We start from the raw sequence: 21,961 nt of genomic DNA, 5'->3' as shown, positions 1-21,961 counted from the left end.
GCACAATGTGGACCAGACAAAACCTGTCTTCAGGCTGTACTTGGTTCCCCATTTGACCTATAGCAAGTGATGTATGAGTGTTGAATGAATGCTTCGGGAGGAAATTCATCTTGGGTTCAGTGTTTGGTTCTTCAGTTGAGGGTTCATTCCTTTCAGTATCATGAGTCACATTCAGGCAAACCCTAGGGACGCTCATGTAAAAATGCATAATTGATGGATTTTGAAATTAATGGGTTTGTATTTTCATTGGTAACTACGAGTGAGGGTTAAGGGGAGCTATGCCTTTTTAAGAAATGAGAATGTTTACATGAGCTCTCTAGGACATGCTCTGAAAGTGTGTCAGGGAATAGGGTAATAGAATATAATGGTTATGGTCTTGGCCATTAAAGCCAAGCAGATTGCATTTGACTTCTGGCTTCTCCATGTAGCAGCTGTGAGACATTGAACAAGTGGCTTAGCCCCTCTAAACCTCACACTCTGACCTATAAAGGTGGGTAAAAATAGTACCTACTGCATGGGAAGAACTATGATAAAACTTACATGAGGTCAGTAATACCTACAAAATACATTGCATGGTGTCTGGCTCTTGGTAAGTTCTCTACAAAGAGTAGTTAGGGTACAGGTATAAAGAGGTGGAAAGTAGCAGAGTTACCAACATGCTACTTGATGAACAGCTCTTTGATCAAGATTTTAAGTAGCTGTTTTATGGACTTGCTCTAGGTTCTCATAAACTCTGGAGAGTCAGGTCTGCCCCTCACAGACTTCCTCCTTAAATATCTGGGCCAAGTAGAGAGTGTTTCCTCCCATATAATACAGGACCAAGTAGGACTGGGTTGTATCGCCTGCTTTCCTTTCTGTTAAACTCAGTAAACACCACATTCTTCTCTTTTGACATGCAGAATTTTGCCATTTTATAATTAGATAACAGCTGACCTTAAAGGGGGTACATTTTAGTTCATGATGCAAATTTAATGATACCTTGAGTCTCATTAGAAGCACATTTTTAAGTCATCTATTCCAGTGATTTTTGCAGATGGCCAACTTGGTCCATTTTATCTTAGAGTCATGAGGAAATAATATATGAGTAATAGACAGGTCCACCTAAACCTTTTTATTGCAATGATATCTGTTATTAATATCAGTGACACTATGTGAGTGGTTTTATGATAACCAGTATTCTAAAATAATGAATAATTATGTAGCCACTAAAGATAATTGTGAGGTTGCTTATAATAAGGCAGATAAAGTATATAACAGAATTTGAAAAATGCTGTATTAAAATAGAATATGGAATGTGTACAATATAATATAATTATGTAGTAATATAGATACATATAGGAAATATGTAATTAAAATGGCTGTAAGTTTATGAGGAGAATAAGGGAAATAGGGTTAAGGTAGTTTAGTATTATTATTTTAATTTTTTTTATTTTTTTAAACTTTAAAACATCAAATGATTTGGCAGGGTTGTCAAATTAGGGACTATCTCTGATTAGAGACCAGAGCCTTATCTGTACTGAGAACATTTTGATAGAGCCCAGTGTGCTGTAGCTAATTTTCAGATTCAGCTGGTTACTAGCTTGGATAGTATTGTAGGTAACAGTGACTGACATTACTCTCATACTCTTCTTTTTAGTGATGAAAATGCCAGGAAAGATTTAAAGGCACTCCCAGCCTTTCCAACCAAAACTCTTCAGGAGCATCCATCCATTGCTTACTGGTAAGCCATGCTTCTCAGTAAATTGAAAGAAATATAAGTGAAGACAATATCAAATTGTCCATCAACTGTGTCAAAGTAACCATAAGTAGATTGTGATCCATTCAATGAAAGGACCTTGTTCAAGTTCCCTGGAAATCATTGTACCAAGAACACAGTCATTTGCAATGAGCAACTGGCTAAGTGCCTTCTTATGAAAGTGAGTAGAGGGCCTGCCGAGTGTGCGTTAGTGAACACAATGCTCAGTAGATGTGGACTCATTGTGTGATATGTCCTGAAGCTAGCAGAATACAGTATAAGTGGTATCAGATACAGATTTCCTTAGACAGAGGTTTACTTAAAAAGCAGAAAATGACCTGAATGACCAGCAGTTTCCTTTAGGGCTAGAAATCATTGTATATTTTGAGCTATTTGTTTGTATTTTAATGAATTCATAGTACCAATATTTATGTGACTTTTTTTCTAGAAAAGTACTTTTCCCCCCTTTGAATTACTTACATTCATCCCTTTAAGTATATTTTCCTTGGTTTAAGGCCCCAAATCCTGAAAGTGGTTTTCCTTCTACTAAAAAACTGATTACAAAATAATTATTCAACATTAATAGCTTTAATATGAAAGGTGGAATACATTTCCCAAATAAGCAGCAAAATCAATGCTGAGGTTACATTGCATCCTGAGTCAGGAGTTTTCTAAACAAATCATTGTTAAGTAGTATTTTCTTATTTTCTTAAGAAAAAAAGACTGATTACTATTGATTACCTGATATATAGAGATAATAACATTTATTCTTCTAGCTTATACTTGAAATATGACTGAAAATGCTACCCATCTAAAAGTAGAGTACAATAGCTAAATGCCAGGGTTGCTGGACTTCAGCTTATATTTCCTTTTTTCAGCCAATGTTTTATCCTAGGATAATAATGAACAGTTTTCCCCCAGAGCAGTGTGTCCTAAGTAGTAACAGTAGAGTACTTTAGATTGAACACGGACTCAGAAGCAGTTTTAATTCTTTCTAAATCTTTTGAATAATTTCAGGAAACTTTAATACCTAATAGTTGTTGATCTCTATTACTAACATTATTTTGCATTTATTATATTTTATTCAGTTATGACAAAAGATATTAGTTTTTCATTTGATAAATTGCTATTTTGTCTTTTTCTTTTTTTTTAAAGATTTTATTTATTTATTTTCAGAGAGAGAGGAAGGCAGAAAAGAGAAAGTGTGGGAGATAAACAGATCAGTTGCCTCTCACACACCCCTCAACTGGGGATCTAGCCTGCAGCCCAGGCATGTGCCCTGACTGGAAATTGAACCTGCAACCGTCTGGTTTGCGGCTGGTGCTTGATCCACTGAGCCACACCAGCCATGGCTGTTTCTTCTTCTAATAAATTAAGTTTTTAAAGTATCAACACATTACATAAATACATTATATAAAATATAAATTAAAAATCATGACAAGGTAGTCAAATGTCTGAGTTTTGAATCCTTCTGGAATCCATGTCCTATATAAACAAATGTCAGCCAGCCTTTCTCTCCCAAACAAATTGATGAAGGCCTTCCTTCTCAGGTTTCTCAAGTAGCCACCTAAGAACCTTGTAATGAACTAGTATCTCTGATAATCATGCATTATCATCCTTTTCATTTCCTTGTTTTACAGTGAGGACAGAGTAATTGAGCATTACTTGAAAGTCAAAGGTCTAACTCGAGGTCAAGCTGTCGTTCAGTAAGTATTTCTTTTTCCTTTTGCTTGAATAAAATTGTAATGTCTTCTGTTTGTGGTTTGTGTACATATAGCCCTTATCTGATTAGAAATATCTTACCATGACTTGTAAAATTTCATGGATAATTCCATATATTGGTGTTATCAGTTCAGATGCCATCAGAGTCAGGCAGGTAACAAAATGAGAAATGTAGGCCAAGTATAGGACAGTAGGGAATGGTGGGGACTGTGGTGAACTAAAGAGATTTTGCCCTGGATAGAAGAAAGCTACATAGCTTAAGAATTCTGTTAGAATGTGAGCCCTGGCTGGCATAGGTCAGTGGATTGAGCACAGATTGGGAACCAAAGGGTCACAGGTTCAATTCCCAGTCAGGGTGCATGCCTGGGTTGTGAGCCAGGTCCCCTGTGGGGGCCATGTGAGAGGCAACCACACACTGATGTTTGTTCTCTCTCTTTCTCCGTCCCTTCCCCTCTCTAAAAATAAATAAATAAAATCTTTAAAAAAAGAATTCTGTCAGTATGTTACTAGATATTCTGATATTTTCCAAGAAAAGTTAGAATTTCTGATTTTTAAATCCCATTTTAAACATCGTAAAATAATTTTAAGGAATTTTAACACAAAGTGAGCCTAACAAATTCTGTCTGGAGGCTTTGTTTAGTTGCCTGGTTTGTGCCCTTACTTTGGGTGAAACACAGTATTGGCATTGGATAATCTGTTTCTTTATTCTACCAAAAAAGGCCATAATGATGTATTTTTGCATTTTTCCACTCTTAGAGTCATCATCCACTTATTAAAAATAGTTCACAAGTGCCCCGACAGCATAGCTCAGTTGGTTGGGCATTGTCCCACAAAGCGGAAGGTCACCGGTTTGATTCCCACTTAGGGCACATGTCTGGGTTGCAGGGTCAGTCCCCAGTTTGGGCACATATGAGGGGCAACCAATCAATGTTTCTCTCTCACATCGATGTTTCTCTCACTTTCTTTCTCCCTCCCTTCCCCTTTCTCTTCAGAAAAGAACTTCACAAGTTGCATTGTGATTTTTAAATTATAAAAACTAAACTTAAAAAATAAACTATTGAATATAGCTCAGAACATGTGGGAACTGAAATAAAGCCTTGGAGAGGGGTTTTCCCCAGTCAGTGTATATGTAGATTTCCCCTATATCCTCCCTTACCTCTTACACTAATCTTCTTAGTATCATAACATACCTTCTGTGATCTTTAAGGTAGAAATCAGAAGTTAGTAGTCCTGAAGTTGAATCCTTGACATTTTAATTCATTTTGCCTATTTTCTGAAGTGAAATAACTAAAAGAGTAAGAATTTATCTGAGGATTTTAGTTAGGCTAATGAGCATATTGTGAAGTATCCTTGTTTAAATAGTCTTTTTACTTCCCCTGACCATTATCATTGTGGCTCCAAACAAGAGACTATCTAACTTGGTACTTAAGGCTAGAGACTGTAAAATTCGACTCAATTTATTAGGATCGTGTCTACACAATGTAATTGCTACACAATGTAATGACCTTAGCACACTTACCTGAGCACTTATATTCATATACATGTACATATTTGCTTTTAAAATTATCAACTTATTGATTACAAAGTCCTGAGCAATTAATCTTCAAATATCATTCAGTCCACTTTTATCAAATAGAAGCCTTCAATTCCACATAGGCAGAGAGGCAGTCTTCCATAATTGAGTCCACGACATAAAGTCTTAGAGGTACACAATAAATACTTGTTGAATTAAAAGTAGAAAATGGGAGCACCATTACTTTAATTTTTACTTTTCGGGGGGAGTAGGCATATTTTTTTAAATCAGGATTTTATACAATAAACTTCACCATTTTTAAGTGTATATTTCTAAGAGGTTTGACTTAGGGGTTGATTATATATTTCTAAGAGTTTACCACAATGAATACATGGAATAGCTTTATTTTTTACTTATTATGAGAATGACCCAAAAGTTGATTTTTATTGCTTTGCATTATTAGGTGCTTAGTTTAAAAAATACTTGCAATTTCAGTGTATAGTACAGTACAATATGTTTCTAAGCCACATAACTTTTAATATGCAGAAAATAACATTTCCTATACCTTTTTGAAATTGAAGTTTTGTTAGTAACTTCCTCACATTTGGATAAAGGAAAATATATTACTCCCTAGAATGGTTTATTTTATTTCTACTTTAACCAAAAACATGGTTATAATGAAGGAAGTGAATACAAAATGTGTTTCTTTCCATCACTTTTCCCAGAAGGGCCCTCTGTTTTAATAAGGGGTTATAATATATATTCATCTTCTACAGGTATATGAAAATAGTAGAAGCTCTACCAACTTACGGAGTCCATTATTATGCAGTAAAGGTAAATACTTTTGCATGGCTAAGCTTTCATAATGACCATGTAATTCTGTGAGGGTTACTGAGCAACACCAACCTTTTGAAATCACATAAATCAATGTGCATATATATGTAAATTGTCTAGAAATGTAAGCATTGAGAATAGGATTGATTTCTAAAAATATTAAAACTTGATTATATCTTGTCATTTTAGCACGTTATAAAATGTATTTCTGCCAAATACTTGCTATGTTTAAATGTTTTCCAAAGCCTTTTGTCCTAAGATATTCAGATCATCTGCTATTCCATGTTCCATTAGCTATTCTTACTTATTTTTCTCTTTTCCAATTGTTTCCTTTTCTAATGCTACCAGAAATTCATTTGATGATGCCTTTGTATGAGAACCATGCACTCTTCAATGTTATTTCAGTAGCTTCATAAATCTTCAACACTTTTCTAGGACTTGCAATACCAATTTTCAGTCAATATGCTTTGTATTTGTGTAGTGTTTTCAGATGTTTATTGCAGGAAGAAACATTGTGCAATGATAAGACATAAAGCAGGTCAAAACAGGAGTGGTTTTTGAAAGCGGAATAGTTTTCTAATTGATCAATCTTGACTTTCAAATTCCAACAACATTTGCAATTCAAAAATGGTGGAGGATTGGATAATAATACTTGCATAATGAGGACACCATGTACTAAAAATGTATACTAATGCAACTTTAATTTCTACTGATTCTTAGTGGATTTGCATATGGATATGTTTCAGCCTAAGTTTTTCTTTCCCTGTGTCAATACATCTTTGCTTTTCAAGACCTAAAAAATAAATTTATGAAAAAAATTCTACCCTCCCCATATGTGCCTCAACGGCATTATTCAAACATCCTGTTTTTCAGTATTCCCATGTACACTATTAAGTGTATTATAAACATCAGGATTTGGAACCACTTTTTATATCTTTGTAATTCTTTGGAAAGTTCCCTGACCTTTACTGGTTACTAATCAGGAGAACAAAGAGCTTTCTTTCTCTTTTTTTAAAACAGATAACTGGCTTTGTACTTTGGATTAATTCCTGAATTACTTATATTTCACTTATTCTCCAACTGTTTAATCAAACAGTAGTGCTTTATTCTTTTTGATGGTATTATTAGTAATGGTCTATAGTAATAGTATTGATTTACAGATCTTATTTGAAGAACTCTAAGAAGGCATTTTAATAACAAGGTTAGGTTTTTACATACTGTTTTGTTTATCAAGACAGCTTTACTTTGACTTTCTTATACTTGTTAAAGGATGAAACTGGTGAATATTACTTTACCTCTAGAAGACTTAACAATTAGGTCTTGGTTGTCATGCTTTTCCATGTTCCAGGATAAACAAGGACTTCCTTGGTGGCTTGGAATCAGCTATAAAGGAATTGGCCAGTATGATTTACAAGATAAAGTGAAACCTCGGAAAGTAAGTGTGAATCATTTCAGACACTTAGGAGAACATTGAGTTGTTCTAGACCTGGGAAACATTGCTTTAAGAGGCACTGAACAGTCTTGGGCAAAGACATTTGATTGGTGAAGCCATGGGTTCAGGGAAGGCACAGGTTAAGTGTAAATGTGTGCACAAAGATTAACACTGATCACAACATAGTTTACAAGTGCATACAAGGAGGTTTCTATCTTGAGTGACTACGAACAGGACAATGTCATTTTTTAAATAAATTTTATATATACACATAAACATATAGGTACATATTTAATTGGATAGATAAACAGATGGATGAATTGTAAAGATATAAGCAAAATTTTTGGGTGCCTTTACCTCTCAGCAATATAGTTATGAGTACTGTAATCTTCTTTTTACTACTCTTTCTATTTTTGCTTATCTTGGTTTCACAACTTTCCACACTAAACATCTCTGCTTTTTGTAAAGAAAACTAAGTTATGTGCTACTTAGTAAAGAGTCACACTCTTTCAGGTTTGGATTTTCCAAAGCTAATAAGTTACTTTATTTTTCATTTGAAATTTGATTATGAAGTTGTTTCCTTGGATCCAGCACAAACACACAATACATTTTTGCCTATGTAAAAACTGAAAAGTCCATAGAGATAACTATTCAGCTGCCCAGGCCTAGTTAGTATTCTAAGGATGTAAAGATTTCCTCATTCTGCCTAGTCAGTTTTGCCACCCTATGCTCTCCTTCATCACAAAGAGTCATAGCAGTGAAACAATGGCTTATAAAACAGAGCATGATCAGACTGCCTATATTAGCACATCCTGACATCACAGCATTCAATAACTTCTATCATTAATGAACTTTCAAAAACAGCCATATTCTTCATGAAGTTAGGTCCCTGTAATCATACCACAGGCTCTTCATCTAAGCATCCTTTCAATTTCAATCATGCTCACAATATTCCTTTGAGTTTAAGAGAATGAGTAAAGCTTCCATTTTCTCCCCATTTTATGGCAGTGAAACTGATGCAGACAACACAAAAGGGTGGGCCATGGCCACCAAAGCCCCCTTCTACTGACTATTCAGCTCTCTAAATCATATTAGTTTGGCATTGAGGCTTATCCAAAATTATCAATAAAAATATTAAAAGATTAGTTTACAACCAAGATCCATTGAGGTGAGGACAATGAGTGAGCATGTATGTAATCATACAAATAAAATGTTGTCTCTGTAAGCCCTATGACCAAGAAAAGTTGAAGGAAGAGGATACCTGAAAATTTGCTTCTAAGACCAAATTAGAAATGAGGGCCATATAATTTCAAATTTTTTCAAAATTATTTTTATTTACAGTTATATATTTTAATTTTTACCAAGATTTATAATATTCATTGTAAAGAAATGGGAAAAGCAAACACCACAGAAACATGTCAGTGAAGGTAGAAAGTCCTTCTGCAGTCCCTATTTCTCCCCTACAGTAACCAGTGTCAAGAGAAGGCTATGAAATGGTTCATTTAGACTTTGCCAATATGTACTAAGCTTTTACAGAGAAAAAGAAATCTGACTGTGTACCCTGTTCCATAGTTTGTCATATTTCTTCAGGTCACATAGACACAGGTCTTTTTCACTCTTTGCAAAGCTGCATAGTATTCCATTATGAGGAAATATATAATGTATTTAACCAGCTCTCTTTGATGCCTACTACAGTGTTTCCATCGGGGAAGGGTGGGCAGGAGTTGAATCCCAGCCAAGGAAACAACTAACCCCTAGTCTATCCATTTTATAAGATCAAATTATGGCTTATCATGTTTTCTTAAGGTATACCTATTATGTAAACATTTTTGGTCATTTATTTCCACCATAATTTTTACTTTAAGAAGTAGCATTTAGAAGTCTTGCTGGTTTTCTGAATCTTGCATGTAAAAATATAATTCAAGTTGACTCACAAGTAATTTCTTAGCTAACGTGGCTTGATAAAATTGAGATTCCCACAGACTGTATGTGCTTTCAGTGTAAACAACCAGCCTTCTCTTAGAATCACGGCAAATCAGAACATGTACAGTGAACAGTGCAGTGAATCTGCTGTTGGTTGCTTGTGACTTACAGGCCTTTCTTTCCCTTCACAGTTTCATAAAAATTGGTAAGTGTTGTTTGACAATGACCACAATCAGGTGTACTTGTTCACTCAAGTTTAAATAAGGGTCAGAAGCTACTTCCTTTTTTCAATTTGCAGAGTTTTCCTGTTTCATTTATAAGACATGCCATTCAGCTCAAAAAACCATAAATGGGCCATCTTGTGTTAATCACTGTCCTGCCTTCCACTCCTTGGTTATTTAAGCAGGTGTCCATTCTATACCATTGTTTCCATCCTCCTTTCTTCTTCTGTTAACTCTGACAATGGGTTTTGCTTCTGTATCTTTATTTTCCCACATCCAAACAATTTAAGGATTTATTGGAGGGAGGGTATTTTATAAGTCCCCACCTTGGACCAGCTGACACAAATGAAAAAATGCATCATTTAAAGGGCCATGAGAGCAGGCTTATGAAAGGAGGATCATACTTCAGCTGTTTGCATGGACCTATGCATATAGCAAGTTACCAATGGTCAGGTACAAATGAAGGTCAAATTGGCAAACTCAAATGAAACAAAGATTGTAATGGGAGGCCTTGAACATGCTCAGCCTCTTGAACCACATGCCTACTGTGTTGTAATTATATGGCCTGAAAACAGGCCAGGAGGAGGAAGATTTGCCAACGATAAGAGAGGCTGACTGATGCCAAACAGCTGTTTTAAAAAGGGATAGGTCCAAGATCCACAGACTGAGTCCTTCTATCCTTTCTACATAATGCCTATCAATTATAGCCTATGAATGTTGGGGCCTGTGTTTGTCTTCCCTCCCAGAATACCCAGCAAATGCGCTTGATGTATTTTGACTATAAGGCTTTTGCCAGTCATAGGGCCAAGTTGCTTTTAATCCTGTCATATTGTGGGATGATGAAAAAAACAGTTTGGGAAGCAACCCAAAGCCGGTCTCTGATGTCTGTTTGCTGTGTAACCTTGGCGTGTTGTTTAATCTCTCTTTAAATGCAGTTTCCTTATCTGCACAATGGTATGCCCATAAATGCACACAGGGTGGTTATACGTGTACCACTGGGCCTCATACATAGCCATCACTCTATAACTGGTTAGTGAGGGAGAGAGACTATAAAGAAGGGTAAGAGAAATATCCTTGGATCACTATTTGGATAGAAAAAGACCCAACATTGCTGTAAGCCCACAGCCCTTATGCTCCATCTACTAGTCCTAATAGTCAAATTTTTTGCTTTCAGAGACTGGTAAGCACTTTGTCTCTCCCAATTCATTAGCAATAATGCATGATGCAAATTAAGAGAAGATTGTAAAATTCTGAGTTACAAAACACAGAAATTCAGGGTTTTAGAAATTCAGATCATAAGCAATTTTTTTAATCCTCCCTTTGTGCATAAAATGTGTCATTGGAGACTCATGGAATGTGAAAACACACCAAAACTCAACTGAATTTCAAATATAGGACATTTGATCTTAAAAGCAATGAAATTTTACTTTTAAAAGAAAAATTGCAGACTTGTATTTCTTCTAGGTTTTTATTATTTATTCAGTACTTCATGGAAAATGTCTGTTCTTCACAAAGCAGACAGTGGGTCAGTGGCTGATTAAAGTATATGTCATGACTGATTTTTACCCCTCTGGCAAGTTATTTCACCTGGGAAAAGCAGAACCAGTCAGAGATGAGAGAAAGAAAAATTTCATGCTAGTCAAAGTGTCATGCAAGGTGGTGGGACAAAAAGGCCTTTTGAGATCAGTGTCTTTCTATATTATAACAAGCAGAGAAAGTCCAAAATCATCCCAGGGCATTTCAGGGTAGGGAGAAAAGGTTCTCAGCCTTAAGTTAACTGATTATTTTTTAACTATTAGAATTCCCAAATGCCTAGAGCAAGATGAATTAAGTAACAAGCACAAATGTCTTTCTGTTTCTTTATCACAAAAGTACAGGGTTTATTTCATTTAAACTCAGAGTGACTTGCTTGCTTTTTCTAAGCAGAGCTATCTTGATCATTTCTAACCTCCCCTTGCTTTTCCCACAACTATCACACCACCATGGATCTCAGTTAGGATGCTTCTTCTAATGCTGTTCAAATGCTGGATGAGGTTAACTGTAGAAGAGAACGTGTGCTGTCCAGTTGCACTCTCTGCATCAATACAACAACACAGGATGGTGTGGAGGGAAAAACTGAATCACCAAATGTCAGCTGGAGACGGTTCAATCCTGTCTATAAAGTGTATAATTAAGTTTCAGCCACACCAAAAATCAACCTGACTGTTAAAACTTCTTGCAGGAGCAGTGGGTGGAGAACTCAAATCCTATTGCTTGGATTTGAAATAAGAACCGGTCCTGCACTCCTGTTTACCAGTTGGCGGACCTGGAGCTGTCACTCAACCTTTCTGGGTTTTTACTTTTTAATTTGTCAAGTTCAGATAACTCTGTCTGTACTATGCTCCTCAGAGATTATTCTGAGGACCCAATGAGTTAGTGGATTCCTTCACTGTGTAGATATTTTCCCTTCACACAATACTCTATAGAAAGTTTACTGGACAAAATTGGTATTTCTCTTTCCCTCCCACAGTAATCACAATTAGGTTTTTCAGCAGCTCTTCTAAGACAAGACAGTCTCAGAGAATTGGTTGGGAATTGGTGAATATCCATTTTCATTTCAAAACCAGCAGGCAAATGGAAAGAATCCAAGGCAGGCAAGCCATATTATTTATAAACCACCCAGTCTCATTCATTGCAAGGGAGGCTGGGGCAGGTAGTCTCTAGGTGGCCATGGCAAAGCCATACCTCAAGGTGTTCTATTAGTAAAAGGAAGGAAGGAAAACAGATTTTGAGGGTGATAAGTAGTTTTTGTCACACTGTGTTGTTTCCTTTGAAGTGTTTTGGGGGTGGTAGTTAATGAGAAAATATAAGCAAGAAATAAGACGATTATAAATTTTGACGAGTCAACCAAATGAGATGGGACAATAATGGGATGGGTGAAGAACATTTGGTGTGTTCAGGGAAGGCTTCTCAGGAAAGGTGACATTTAAGTTGAAATATGAACGGTGAGAAGGAATCAGGCTTGTGAGGAATAGGTTGGCATGTTCTAGTTAGAGAACAGTTTGTGCTGCTGGGAAGGAGGTCAGCACCTTATAATACCTGAGGGAGACCACTGAGTTAGAGCTTACAGAGCAAGAGTGATCCTTATAGAAACTGAGGGTGATGTGTGAAGAAGAGAAATGCCTGCTGGATAGGCAAAGCCATTAGATTTCATTATTTCATATTATCTTATATTTCCAGGCATTTGACAATGGCTGAATTGTTGGCACATAGAGAAAAATGAAACATAGCTCTTTAATAGGGTTGACTAGCCCAAATGCAGAGAAACCAAATAGTACATAAGTCATTGTGAAAAACTGTTCGATGAAGGTGCATAAATGGTAAAGTTTTCTTCAATACATGCTCATGACTAAAGATTGGTTTCATTTTAATTCACTCAACCTTCAAGAACAAATTTCTAGCAAGATAGTGCAATGTACAAAGCTTTTGTTAAATTTATTGATACCATTCTGATTGCAAGGGCCTTGAGCTAGTACTTTTATTCTTTATCTATTTAAGGAAAAGCCAAGTCCCTGTCATCAAAGATGTGACAGTCTATCTGGAAAGACAGAATCATATTCAAAATTAGGGATTTAGTTAAAGATATTTAATAACCAGACTAGGTATCAACCTGTGAGGAAGGATGCCAGCTATAAACATCTGGAAGAACCACACAGGTGCCTGTGAGCAACTAGTCAACTGTGGTTGTACCACATGCATGCAGTCAATGTTTTGATGCACATACAGACAGGAAGGCATGAGGTCAGCCTGGAAGGTTAGACATTCAGCCACAGAGGAAATCTGGGGGAGATGGCATCCTAACTAGACGGTTAGATTTTTATTTTATGTGTATCCTGATACCCAGAACTTCTTCATCTAAACTTTTTCAAAAATATCAGAATGGCTGGCTGGTGTAGCTCAGTGGATTGAGCGCAGGCTGTGAACCAAAGCATCGCAGGTTCGATTCTCAGGGCACATGCCTGGGTTGCAGGCCACGGCCCCCAGCAACCACACATTGATGTTTCTCTCTCTCTCTCTTTTTCCCTCCCTTCCCTCTCTAAAAATAAAAATAAATTTAAAAAATCTTTTAAAAAATATTCAGAATGGTTTACTCCTTGCATTTGGATGTGGTGTTTTATGTATAGAGGGTTATGATATTATATGTGAAAAATAATTTTCACTACCTGCGTGTGTATCATTTGGGTATGTTATGAAACTTGAGTTCAGCACACCCGACACTGATAGCAGGCCCTCTTCTGGTTTGATCAGGTGTCATAAGTCCCTCTGGTAGGTAACATCTTCGTTTAGAAAACAATCTGAACAACCATTTGTTCCTAAGGCATTACCTAGTTGAGAAAAATAGAACTCCAAACTTCATTTTTTAAAGCAAAAATGTTATCTTCCTCAGCAATACACTCTATTGACCACAGTATAGTGTTCATCACCAAAGGTTATCCTCTGAGTCAGTTTCTCAGCCTCTGCACTTCTGACATTTTGGGCCAGATAATTCTGCCCTGAGCATGCTATGATGTTCCACAGCATCCCTGGCCTCCCTCACAAGATGCTAGTAGCACCCTCCCCTCCAGTGTGATAAACAAAAGTGTCTCCAGACCTCTCCAGATATTCTGGATTATAGGTGGGGATGGGAAGTGATGCAAATTCATCATTGGTTGAGAACCACCAGCCTAAGTAAAATGGTAGGGACTCAGTATCCTTTTCTACAAATGCCACAATTGATGCTTTTTTTCCTGTGAGTTACAACTGGGAGTTACTCCTTTTTCTTTCTTTTTTTGTTAATGTAATAAATGTGCATAGAACACACTTGTGAGACAGGTAGGATGGTGGGCTGTGGTTAGGCACTGGGGTTTTAGAGCCTGGGTGTGCCTTGCTGTGAATCCCAGTTCTACCCCTGTTTAGGTATGTAACTTTGGCTAATTTAATATCTGAGTATCAGTTTTCTCTTTTGTAAAATGGGATTAAAAGCAGTACTTCCTATCGGGTTGTTGGGAAGACACAATCTCAGTCACGTAAACATTTGATGTATAGAAGAATGGCTGGGGTAGATACAAAGTAGGTCAATTTGGCTTTCTAAAAGCCCATAATCCAGCAAAATTCTATTTTTGTGGTACTTCAGAAGACCAACAGATCCACTAGCTGGTTCATAAACAGTATATTCACCAAGTATAATGTTTTTTAATACAAAATAAATAAATCAATGATACCATGATTTTGTTTCTTCAGTTTATAGCATGGGATGACCCTGTGTGAGTCATTGATGTACAGTTGCACCCTGCAGCTGTGACTAGCCCACATTTAGTTTATTTTGAGTATTTTATACTTAAATGATTAACCTATAAGTGCTATTTAAAAAAAAACAACCAAGCCTCTGATGATGTCTCTCCTGTCCTTGCCTAATGTTAATTCTCTGTGTTATCTACTTTCAATTTGTCAAGATTTAAATAGACAATTTGATCCTTTATGTCTGAGACTTTTTCTCTGTCTTTCATTAACCCAGGAGGTCCCTCTGGCTGGTGGCAAGTGCACACTCCTCAGCACTCTTGAACCTGTTGGGGCACATTCCTTTACTGGGTACCCAAGACAGGAAGGAGCTTGCTGCCTTGCATCTCCCTGTGGGGCATGCCCTTGACCCGCTTCTCCCTCCACCTCTGTGACCTCCATGTAGCAGACAAGTGAACACATTTCCTACCTAGAGGGTGTATTCAGAAACCACCAATGAGACCAACAGATATATAAGTTTTTACAAAGAGTGAAACTTAGAGAATTGGAAGCCTGAGTGATACAGGTGTGTCAACAAAATAACCTGGCTGTTTCTCATCAGCAGAAAGACAGATAGTGGATCCAGGTAGCTGTTTCTTGTTCTGTTTCTGCTATTAAGTGTCTGTCCTCCATCTACACAAAGGCAGGATAAAATTAGGGAACTGGACTGAGAGTCCTAACAAATACAACTAGCTTTATCACTTACCAAATGTTATTCTCTGTCAAGCACTGGGCTGTGTCTCACAGACATAATTTCACCGAACCTTTCAACAACCCTCTGAGGCAGGTGCTGTTAGTCCCACATTGCAAATGAGGAAACTGAGACTCTGGAAAGTTAAGCAATTTGCCAAATAAAACACAAATGGTGGAACCAGAATGCAAACCAAGGCAGTTTGACTTGGTCCAATTGGTTCAGGTAAGCCCCACAAGGGAGGGGACCTGCCCATTATTCGCCAACAATAACAGGACCTCTCACATAGAAGGTGGACAAGAAATATTTGTTGACTCAAGAGGAATGAATAACTGACTCCATGAGTTACTGAAGTATACATCACCCTGTCTCTTAAAAGTTCCTCTGCTTTTCCTTGTAGTCTTGTAATAAAATTTGACAGTAGTTTCTAGTATTTAGGAACCATTGAAACTGTGGGGTGGGAATGAGGAACAGGTGATTTCTTCTGGTACTTTTAAGTCTATAACAGAGGGATCTAACCAAAAAATTGATTGTAGATTTCAAGAAAATAGCTTAAAATATTCAATCCATGCATTTCATTAAATTAAGTATAATAATGCAGGCAAATTATTCTAAATCATCAACTTCCTTTACATCTAAGGATAAAAGGAATTTATTCTGATTATGTAATGTTTTGCATAAGTTCACTTTCAGAATAGGGTTTGAGTCTGCTTTGGTTTTCTGCATCAATTTTTTAAATTTTGACAATTTTAAAAAGGTTTTATTTATTTATTTGTTTACTTACTTAAGTAAGCAAATAAAGATTTCCTTTATTTATTTTTAGACAGAAGGGAAGGGAGGGAGAGAAACAATGTGTGGTTGCCTCTCGTGCACCCCCAACTGGGGCCCAGGTCCACAACCTAGGCATGTGCCCTGATTGAGATTCAAACTGGCAGCCCTTTGTTTCACAGGTCAGCACTCAATCCACTGAGCCACACCAACCAGGGCTATTTAATTATTTTTTAGAGAGAGGGGAAGGGAGGGAGAAAAAGATGGAGAAACACATTGATGTGTGAGAGAAACATTGACCAGTTGTCTCCTGTGTGACACCAACTGGGGAACTGGCCCACAACCCAGGCATGTGTCCTGACAAGGAATCAAACCACTGACCCTTCATTTCACAGGCTGGTGCTCAATACACTGAGGCACACTAGCCCGGGTGACACTTGTTTGTTTAAGACAGAATGATTATTGACCTTAGGATATGTTTTCTTCCTGTTGTAGCTTTTGATTATCTCTTTGTTAATAACATTGTTCATATTGCTTCTCTTTACTTTTCCTATTTTATTTATTTATTTAGTGGTCTCAAAATTAATCCCAGCTATTATTTCATCTGTTGTTATCTACTTCCTTCTTTTGATGCTGAAGGGCACAACTGGTTATTCTAGATTGGTGTAGGGTAGGAAGAAATCTGGAGACCTAACTTACAGTTTTATTTTTACCACATAAGTATTTTCACCATAAATTCTAAAAATTGTACAATTTATAACTTATACCTACTAGTGACTATCACATAAACAACAATAAATACTAATAATTGATGGTTATAATGCTTATTTAATGATCACTTTAGAAAGCAGTCCCATTTCATACTCTTAACTTTGTGTTGCAAAGCAAATAAAACACATTTAAATCTCCAAAAATGGTAATTTGGGCTTGGACAAAACATTATTTTCAATTTTAATATGAGAATTACAAATGTGTCTATATACATACACATGCATAAATAATATATATAGTAGTCATGTCATACCCTTAAGACATTATACCTGGTAATAATCCTACCTTATATGGGCACCAGTTATTCTTGAAATAATAGAAAATTTGCCTCCTTCTACCTTTGAGCTTTGACTCTTTAAGGCCCCTTCATATTTCAGGTGATTTAGAATATTCCTTATTCCATTACAGACCATTTCTCTAATGTACAGGCCCCAACAAATTAGGTCAGCCTGGTGGATAATTCTTTCATCAGTTTCCCCTTCTCCTTTCATTGCTCTGAAATATCTGCATGATTTTGACAGGAGCATGGAGGGGACTCTTACTTATCCTTCAAAGAAAACCCTGGCAAAAAGGAAGGGAATGAAATTAGTCAGTTGCCTGCTGCGTACAAGGCCCTGTTGCATGGACAGTCTTTCAGTCTTTCCATAGAATACTTCATGTCAGCTCCATTGTCATTTTCAGTTTCATCCTGCCTTTCTGAGGTCAAAAGCACAAAAACAAATAAAAGCCCAATAGAAGAATAATTTCAGGAATTTCAAGAGAAAAAGTAGACTATTTCCAGCTGCTAGCTGAATCTAGTGCCCCCACAATTACAAGTATTTTCCTAGCAACCTCAAACATTGATAAGAATGACAGTGATAATAAGTGTCTAAAACAGAGGCCTCTTAAATGGTTAGGAGGTGGACATCACACTATTGTATAAAATAGACTGATCTATGTTCACTTTATGTAAGCATATCATTTTAACTTGAAAAATTTTCATTTCCTTTAATTTTTAAAAAAATACAGATGTACCAAGAAAATGACAATACCTACATAACCACTTAAATTGACAAATACTAATATTTTGTCATATTTACTTCATCTTATTTTTATTAATAAAAAAATAAAACATTACTGGTAATGAAGTTTTCTGTACTACTTGCCCTTTGTACATTTTACCATCCCTGCCCTAGTGGCAATTCCAATTCACTATTACAGGCACATATATGAAATCACATTTTGCATAAACTTTTACGATTTCAGGTAGGGAAATGTCTTTGCCTTTCAGACATAAAATCTCATCCCCAGGACTTCTTTTGCAAACCCAGTTGCCATCCAATTATTTCAAATTCTTTAAATAAACTGAAGCCTCTCACCTTTTAAGTAGGGTTTTGCTTGTAGGAGGCACGTTTGCTCTCAAAGCCAGGGACTGGCTAAATGGAGGCAAAAGAGCTAGGATTTCAGTTTGTAAGTACTGCGGGGAGGGGGTGGCTTTCAGAGATCGTGTTTCAAGTCAGGCCCTCGTTTTTATGTGTGTGGGAATGGACGCAAAGGAAACACAGCTGCGCTGCGCTGTGGCTCTTCCTGTAGAACCTGTTCGTGCCCAGGGTGAGGAACTCCGTACAAATGGCTCCCTGAGCAGCTCCGGTGAAATCTGTACCTGTGTGGAGAGCAACCTACTTCCCAGGAGGATCGTCTGAATCCACACTGTACCCCATTTAAAAAATGAGTCTCTCTTCTGGGAAAATCTGCTGGTGAGAACTTTGCCCTCCCACTGGTCGGAAGAAGGAGTGGAACTGGGGAGGTGTCCCCTGATAAGAGTTGCTGATGTCAGCCGTGGGAGGCTCACTTTGTGAAACTGAGTTACACCTAAGTGTCTTATGAAACTCAGTTCAGAGCTCACTGTGCTGCTGCTGTTTGGGAGGGGCCGGGTAGAAAGAACCTTAGGGTTTTCCCTCACATTTCTGACCCATTTTTGGAACCTCTGGATTAAAAGAAACGAAAGCCTCAAGTCTACGGACATTTTAAGAAATTGGTATGTAGCTTTAAGCTTTCACTAATAACTCTTTGAACCTGGGTGAGTGTTGTAGTTACTGATGACTGCATGTGTCTTAGTGTGGGCTGCTGTGTTTCACTCTAGGAGTGCAGATCTAGTTTAACACTTGTCTCCTGACTGCATATGCACAGGACCCTTAAACTCATGCTGTTCCCTTACATGAGGGTTACGTGTTTGTGAAATACTTTGGTTCTTGTACTTCAGGAAATGGTTTTACTGATAGCACATTGCAGAGCAGTTATTTAGATAATGAAAATACTCTTTGAAGAATCTTTTAACATAATTTTTAAAATCCAGCCAAAGTCTAATAATAGAATGAAATCACTGTTGCTATTATTTCCCTAATAATCAAGACTAGAAATGGAGTAGAGGAATTCTGTGACGTCCCAGTTGAGACAAGATGAGGCTCAGGCTAGCACAAGTTCTAACATAAGGGGCCAGAAAATACAGCACGGTACACTCAGTTCTGTGAAGCTGCTTTTTTACAAATTATGTGGTTTTCAAAAGCACAGTGCTAGTAAAGTCTGTTTTCTCCCAATAAACTGGCAAAAAAACACTGAGTGCAGCATTAGAATATCAGCAGTGGGAATGTGGAACTGGGTTCCATTTACAAAAACTGGAGGCTTCAGCTCAGAAACCAAAAGGGCAGCTAGCTCCTGCATTCACCCTACCCCACCCCTGCCTCCAGTTCCTGGTTTCTGTCCCATTTAGGGGAATATTTGTAGGCAAGAAAACTGGTGTCATAGAGAGTCACCCCTGCTTGGGGTTCCGGTTTACTTTCACTTTGCTTTCTTTTGATATTTAATCTGTGGTCTTATTGAAACATCTCTTTGAATATCTTTCCTTTTAAATATGCTATCAGTGTCTTTGATCAGTAGGCATATGCTTACTGGAATCTATGAGGATTTCCTTACTAACTCTTTTATTTGGTTGAGTCACAGGAAAAATAGTATGCATATTCCCCACAGTTGCCTAATTTTATTGTTCAAAGAGTTGTTCGTAAAGATTACTGACAAAGAAAGGAACAAAATGGTTTCTGCTTGTAGTTGGTTTGTAAAGAGACTGCATCACATGTTTGTGCTTAAATCTTAGTGCACCTTCTTGATTATGTGATTGTTAAGCTGATTTCTAGACTTAGTAAAACAACATAAATTAAAGCTGTGTGGTTTTTGTTTTCTTGATTTACTAGCTATTCCAATGGAAACAGCTGGAGAACTTATATTTCCGTGAGAAAAAATTTGCTGTTGAAGTTCATGACCCACGGAGGTGAGGATCACAGTTTTTTCTCTGTATGGTCCTGGTGACTTTATGAATAATGATATGAATGTTCATGTGCAGTTTTTGGATGGACATGTGTTCATTTCTCTTGAGTAAATACCTGGGAGGAGAACTACTGGGTGTAGGGCTAACTCTTTCTTTAACCTTTGGAGGAATGGCCAGAAGGTTTACCAAAATGGCTACACCATTTTCCATTCATACCAGCAGTTTATATGGGTCCATTTTCTCCACATCCTTCCTAACACTTGTTATTTTCAGTTGAGTTGTTTTTTTAATAGTCATCGTGGTGGTGTGATATAGTAGCTTATTCTAGTTTGGATTTGCATTTTCCTCATGACTGATGATGGCTGAGCATCTTTTCATGTGCTCATTGGCCATTTGTATATCTTTGTAGAAATGTTTATTCAGGTTCTTTGCTCATTTTAAAATCTGGTATTCCTGATCACTTTGAAAAACAGCTGCCAAGTTGTCAACGTTAAAGTCGGGATTTTGGTTTCTCCAAACTCTTCAGAGCAATTCTTTATCAGTCCTCAGTGGTTGCTTTTCAGATACATTTGTGAGTGTTTGGAGGTAACAGGGATGGGGGAAACAGCCCTTCACAAAAAGATGGCCTAAGTTCCTACAAAGAACGTTCGCTTCGGCAGCACATATAATAAAACCGGAACAATACAGAGAAGATTAGCACAGTCCCTGTGCAAGGGTGACACGCAAATTCATGAAGCATTCCATATTTTTTTTCTGTGAGAGGTTAGGGGGAATAAATAATTGGCACAACTCTAAAAAAAATGATGACCTAAATTCCTACAAAGAACATCGGTCTCTTTTTCCCTCCTCTCCCTCATCCTTCTCTCTTTCACCCTGTCCTCCTTTATATCTGGTTTGTGCATAAGCAGAACTCTGGACCAGGTTTGGAGTTGAATACTTTCAGGCAATATTATTGTGTTCATCCTCTAATAATGTGTGAGCCAGACAAGTCTATCTAGATCCAAGATGCTCCTTCACCTTGAGGAAGGTGCTGATCCCATGGATCTGCACCTCTAAAATATTATCACATTTATTCCAGACTGCTTATGAGGGTTTTAACTAAGTGTTTTAGTACAACCTAATTTGACTATCCCTTATCTGCTTTTGAGAGGGTGTATGTATTTTTAATATGCTAGTGTTATAGAGAGATATTACCTAGGTGTTCTTGGCTTTGTCATAAAAGAAGAAAATCAGAACCCTGTCAGCATGAGAGTGTGGCAGTGGAAAAACAGTTAAGAAGATGCTCTACTACATTACTCACTGGATATATTTTGTGCTGTGCTGGGACCAGAGGCAAATAATTTGAATGCTTTTCTTAATCTTTCAGGATTTCAGTGTCAAAAAGAGCCTTTGGGCAAAGTGGCCTCTTTGTGCAAACCTGGTATGCAAACTCTTCTCTCATCAAGTCCATCTGGGTAATGGCAATTAGTCAGCATCAGTTTTACCTGGATCGGAAACAAAGCAAAGTAAGTGACTACAAGAGGTTCTAACTATCAGAAATGGATTTGTTTTGTGTTCAAAAGATAAGCATTTTCAGAAAAGATGCAAGCACATGGGGTTTTGTTCTTAATTTTCTTTACTACCGTTTTAATTTTTCTTATATTTAAAGAATGAGCAATATACTCACAAAACCTGATTCGAAAGTTGTACGATTTGCCAGCTTTTCAGCATACATGTAGGTATACCCTGGTGACGTTTTAAAGCTCATGATTGAAC

At 37.1% G+C, this 21,961-nt stretch overlaps 1 protein-coding gene, 1 long non-coding RNA gene and 1 other non-coding gene across 3 annotated transcripts in view; 2 read left to right on the top strand and 1 right to left on the bottom strand.

Annotated features, from left to right (window-relative positions):
- Positions 1-21,961, top strand: part of FRMD4B (FERM domain containing 4B) — a 196,586-nt gene that overhangs the window by 154,701 nt on the left and 19,924 nt on the right. The window contains 6 exon segments of the mRNA XM_028517963.2: positions 1,637-1,720; positions 3,376-3,441; positions 5,747-5,804; positions 7,153-7,239; positions 20,133-20,209; positions 21,573-21,711. Coding sequence (XP_028373764.1) covers positions 1,637-1,720; positions 3,376-3,441; positions 5,747-5,804; positions 7,153-7,239; positions 20,133-20,209; positions 21,573-21,711 — 511 coding nt within the window.
- On the bottom strand, positions 16,685-18,609 carry LOC118501666. The gene is made up of 2 exons (XR_004904300.1): positions 18,264-18,609; positions 16,685-17,601 (listed from the first exon to the last, which is right to left on the bottom strand). It is a non-coding gene; the product is annotated as an uncharacterized LOC118501666 (long non-coding RNA).
- Positions 20,852-20,956, top strand: LOC114502249. Its single transcript, XR_003685079.1, has one exon. It is a non-coding gene; the product is annotated as a U6 spliceosomal RNA (small nuclear RNA).

The sequence above is a fragment of the Phyllostomus discolor genome, chromosome 7 (genome assembly GCF_004126475.2).
Source record: "Phyllostomus discolor isolate MPI-MPIP mPhyDis1 chromosome 7, mPhyDis1.pri.v3, whole genome shotgun sequence".
NCBI classification, from domain to species: Eukaryota; Metazoa; Chordata; class Mammalia; order Chiroptera; family Phyllostomidae; genus Phyllostomus; species Phyllostomus discolor.
This window is presented reverse-complemented; position numbering and strand designations above follow the sequence as displayed.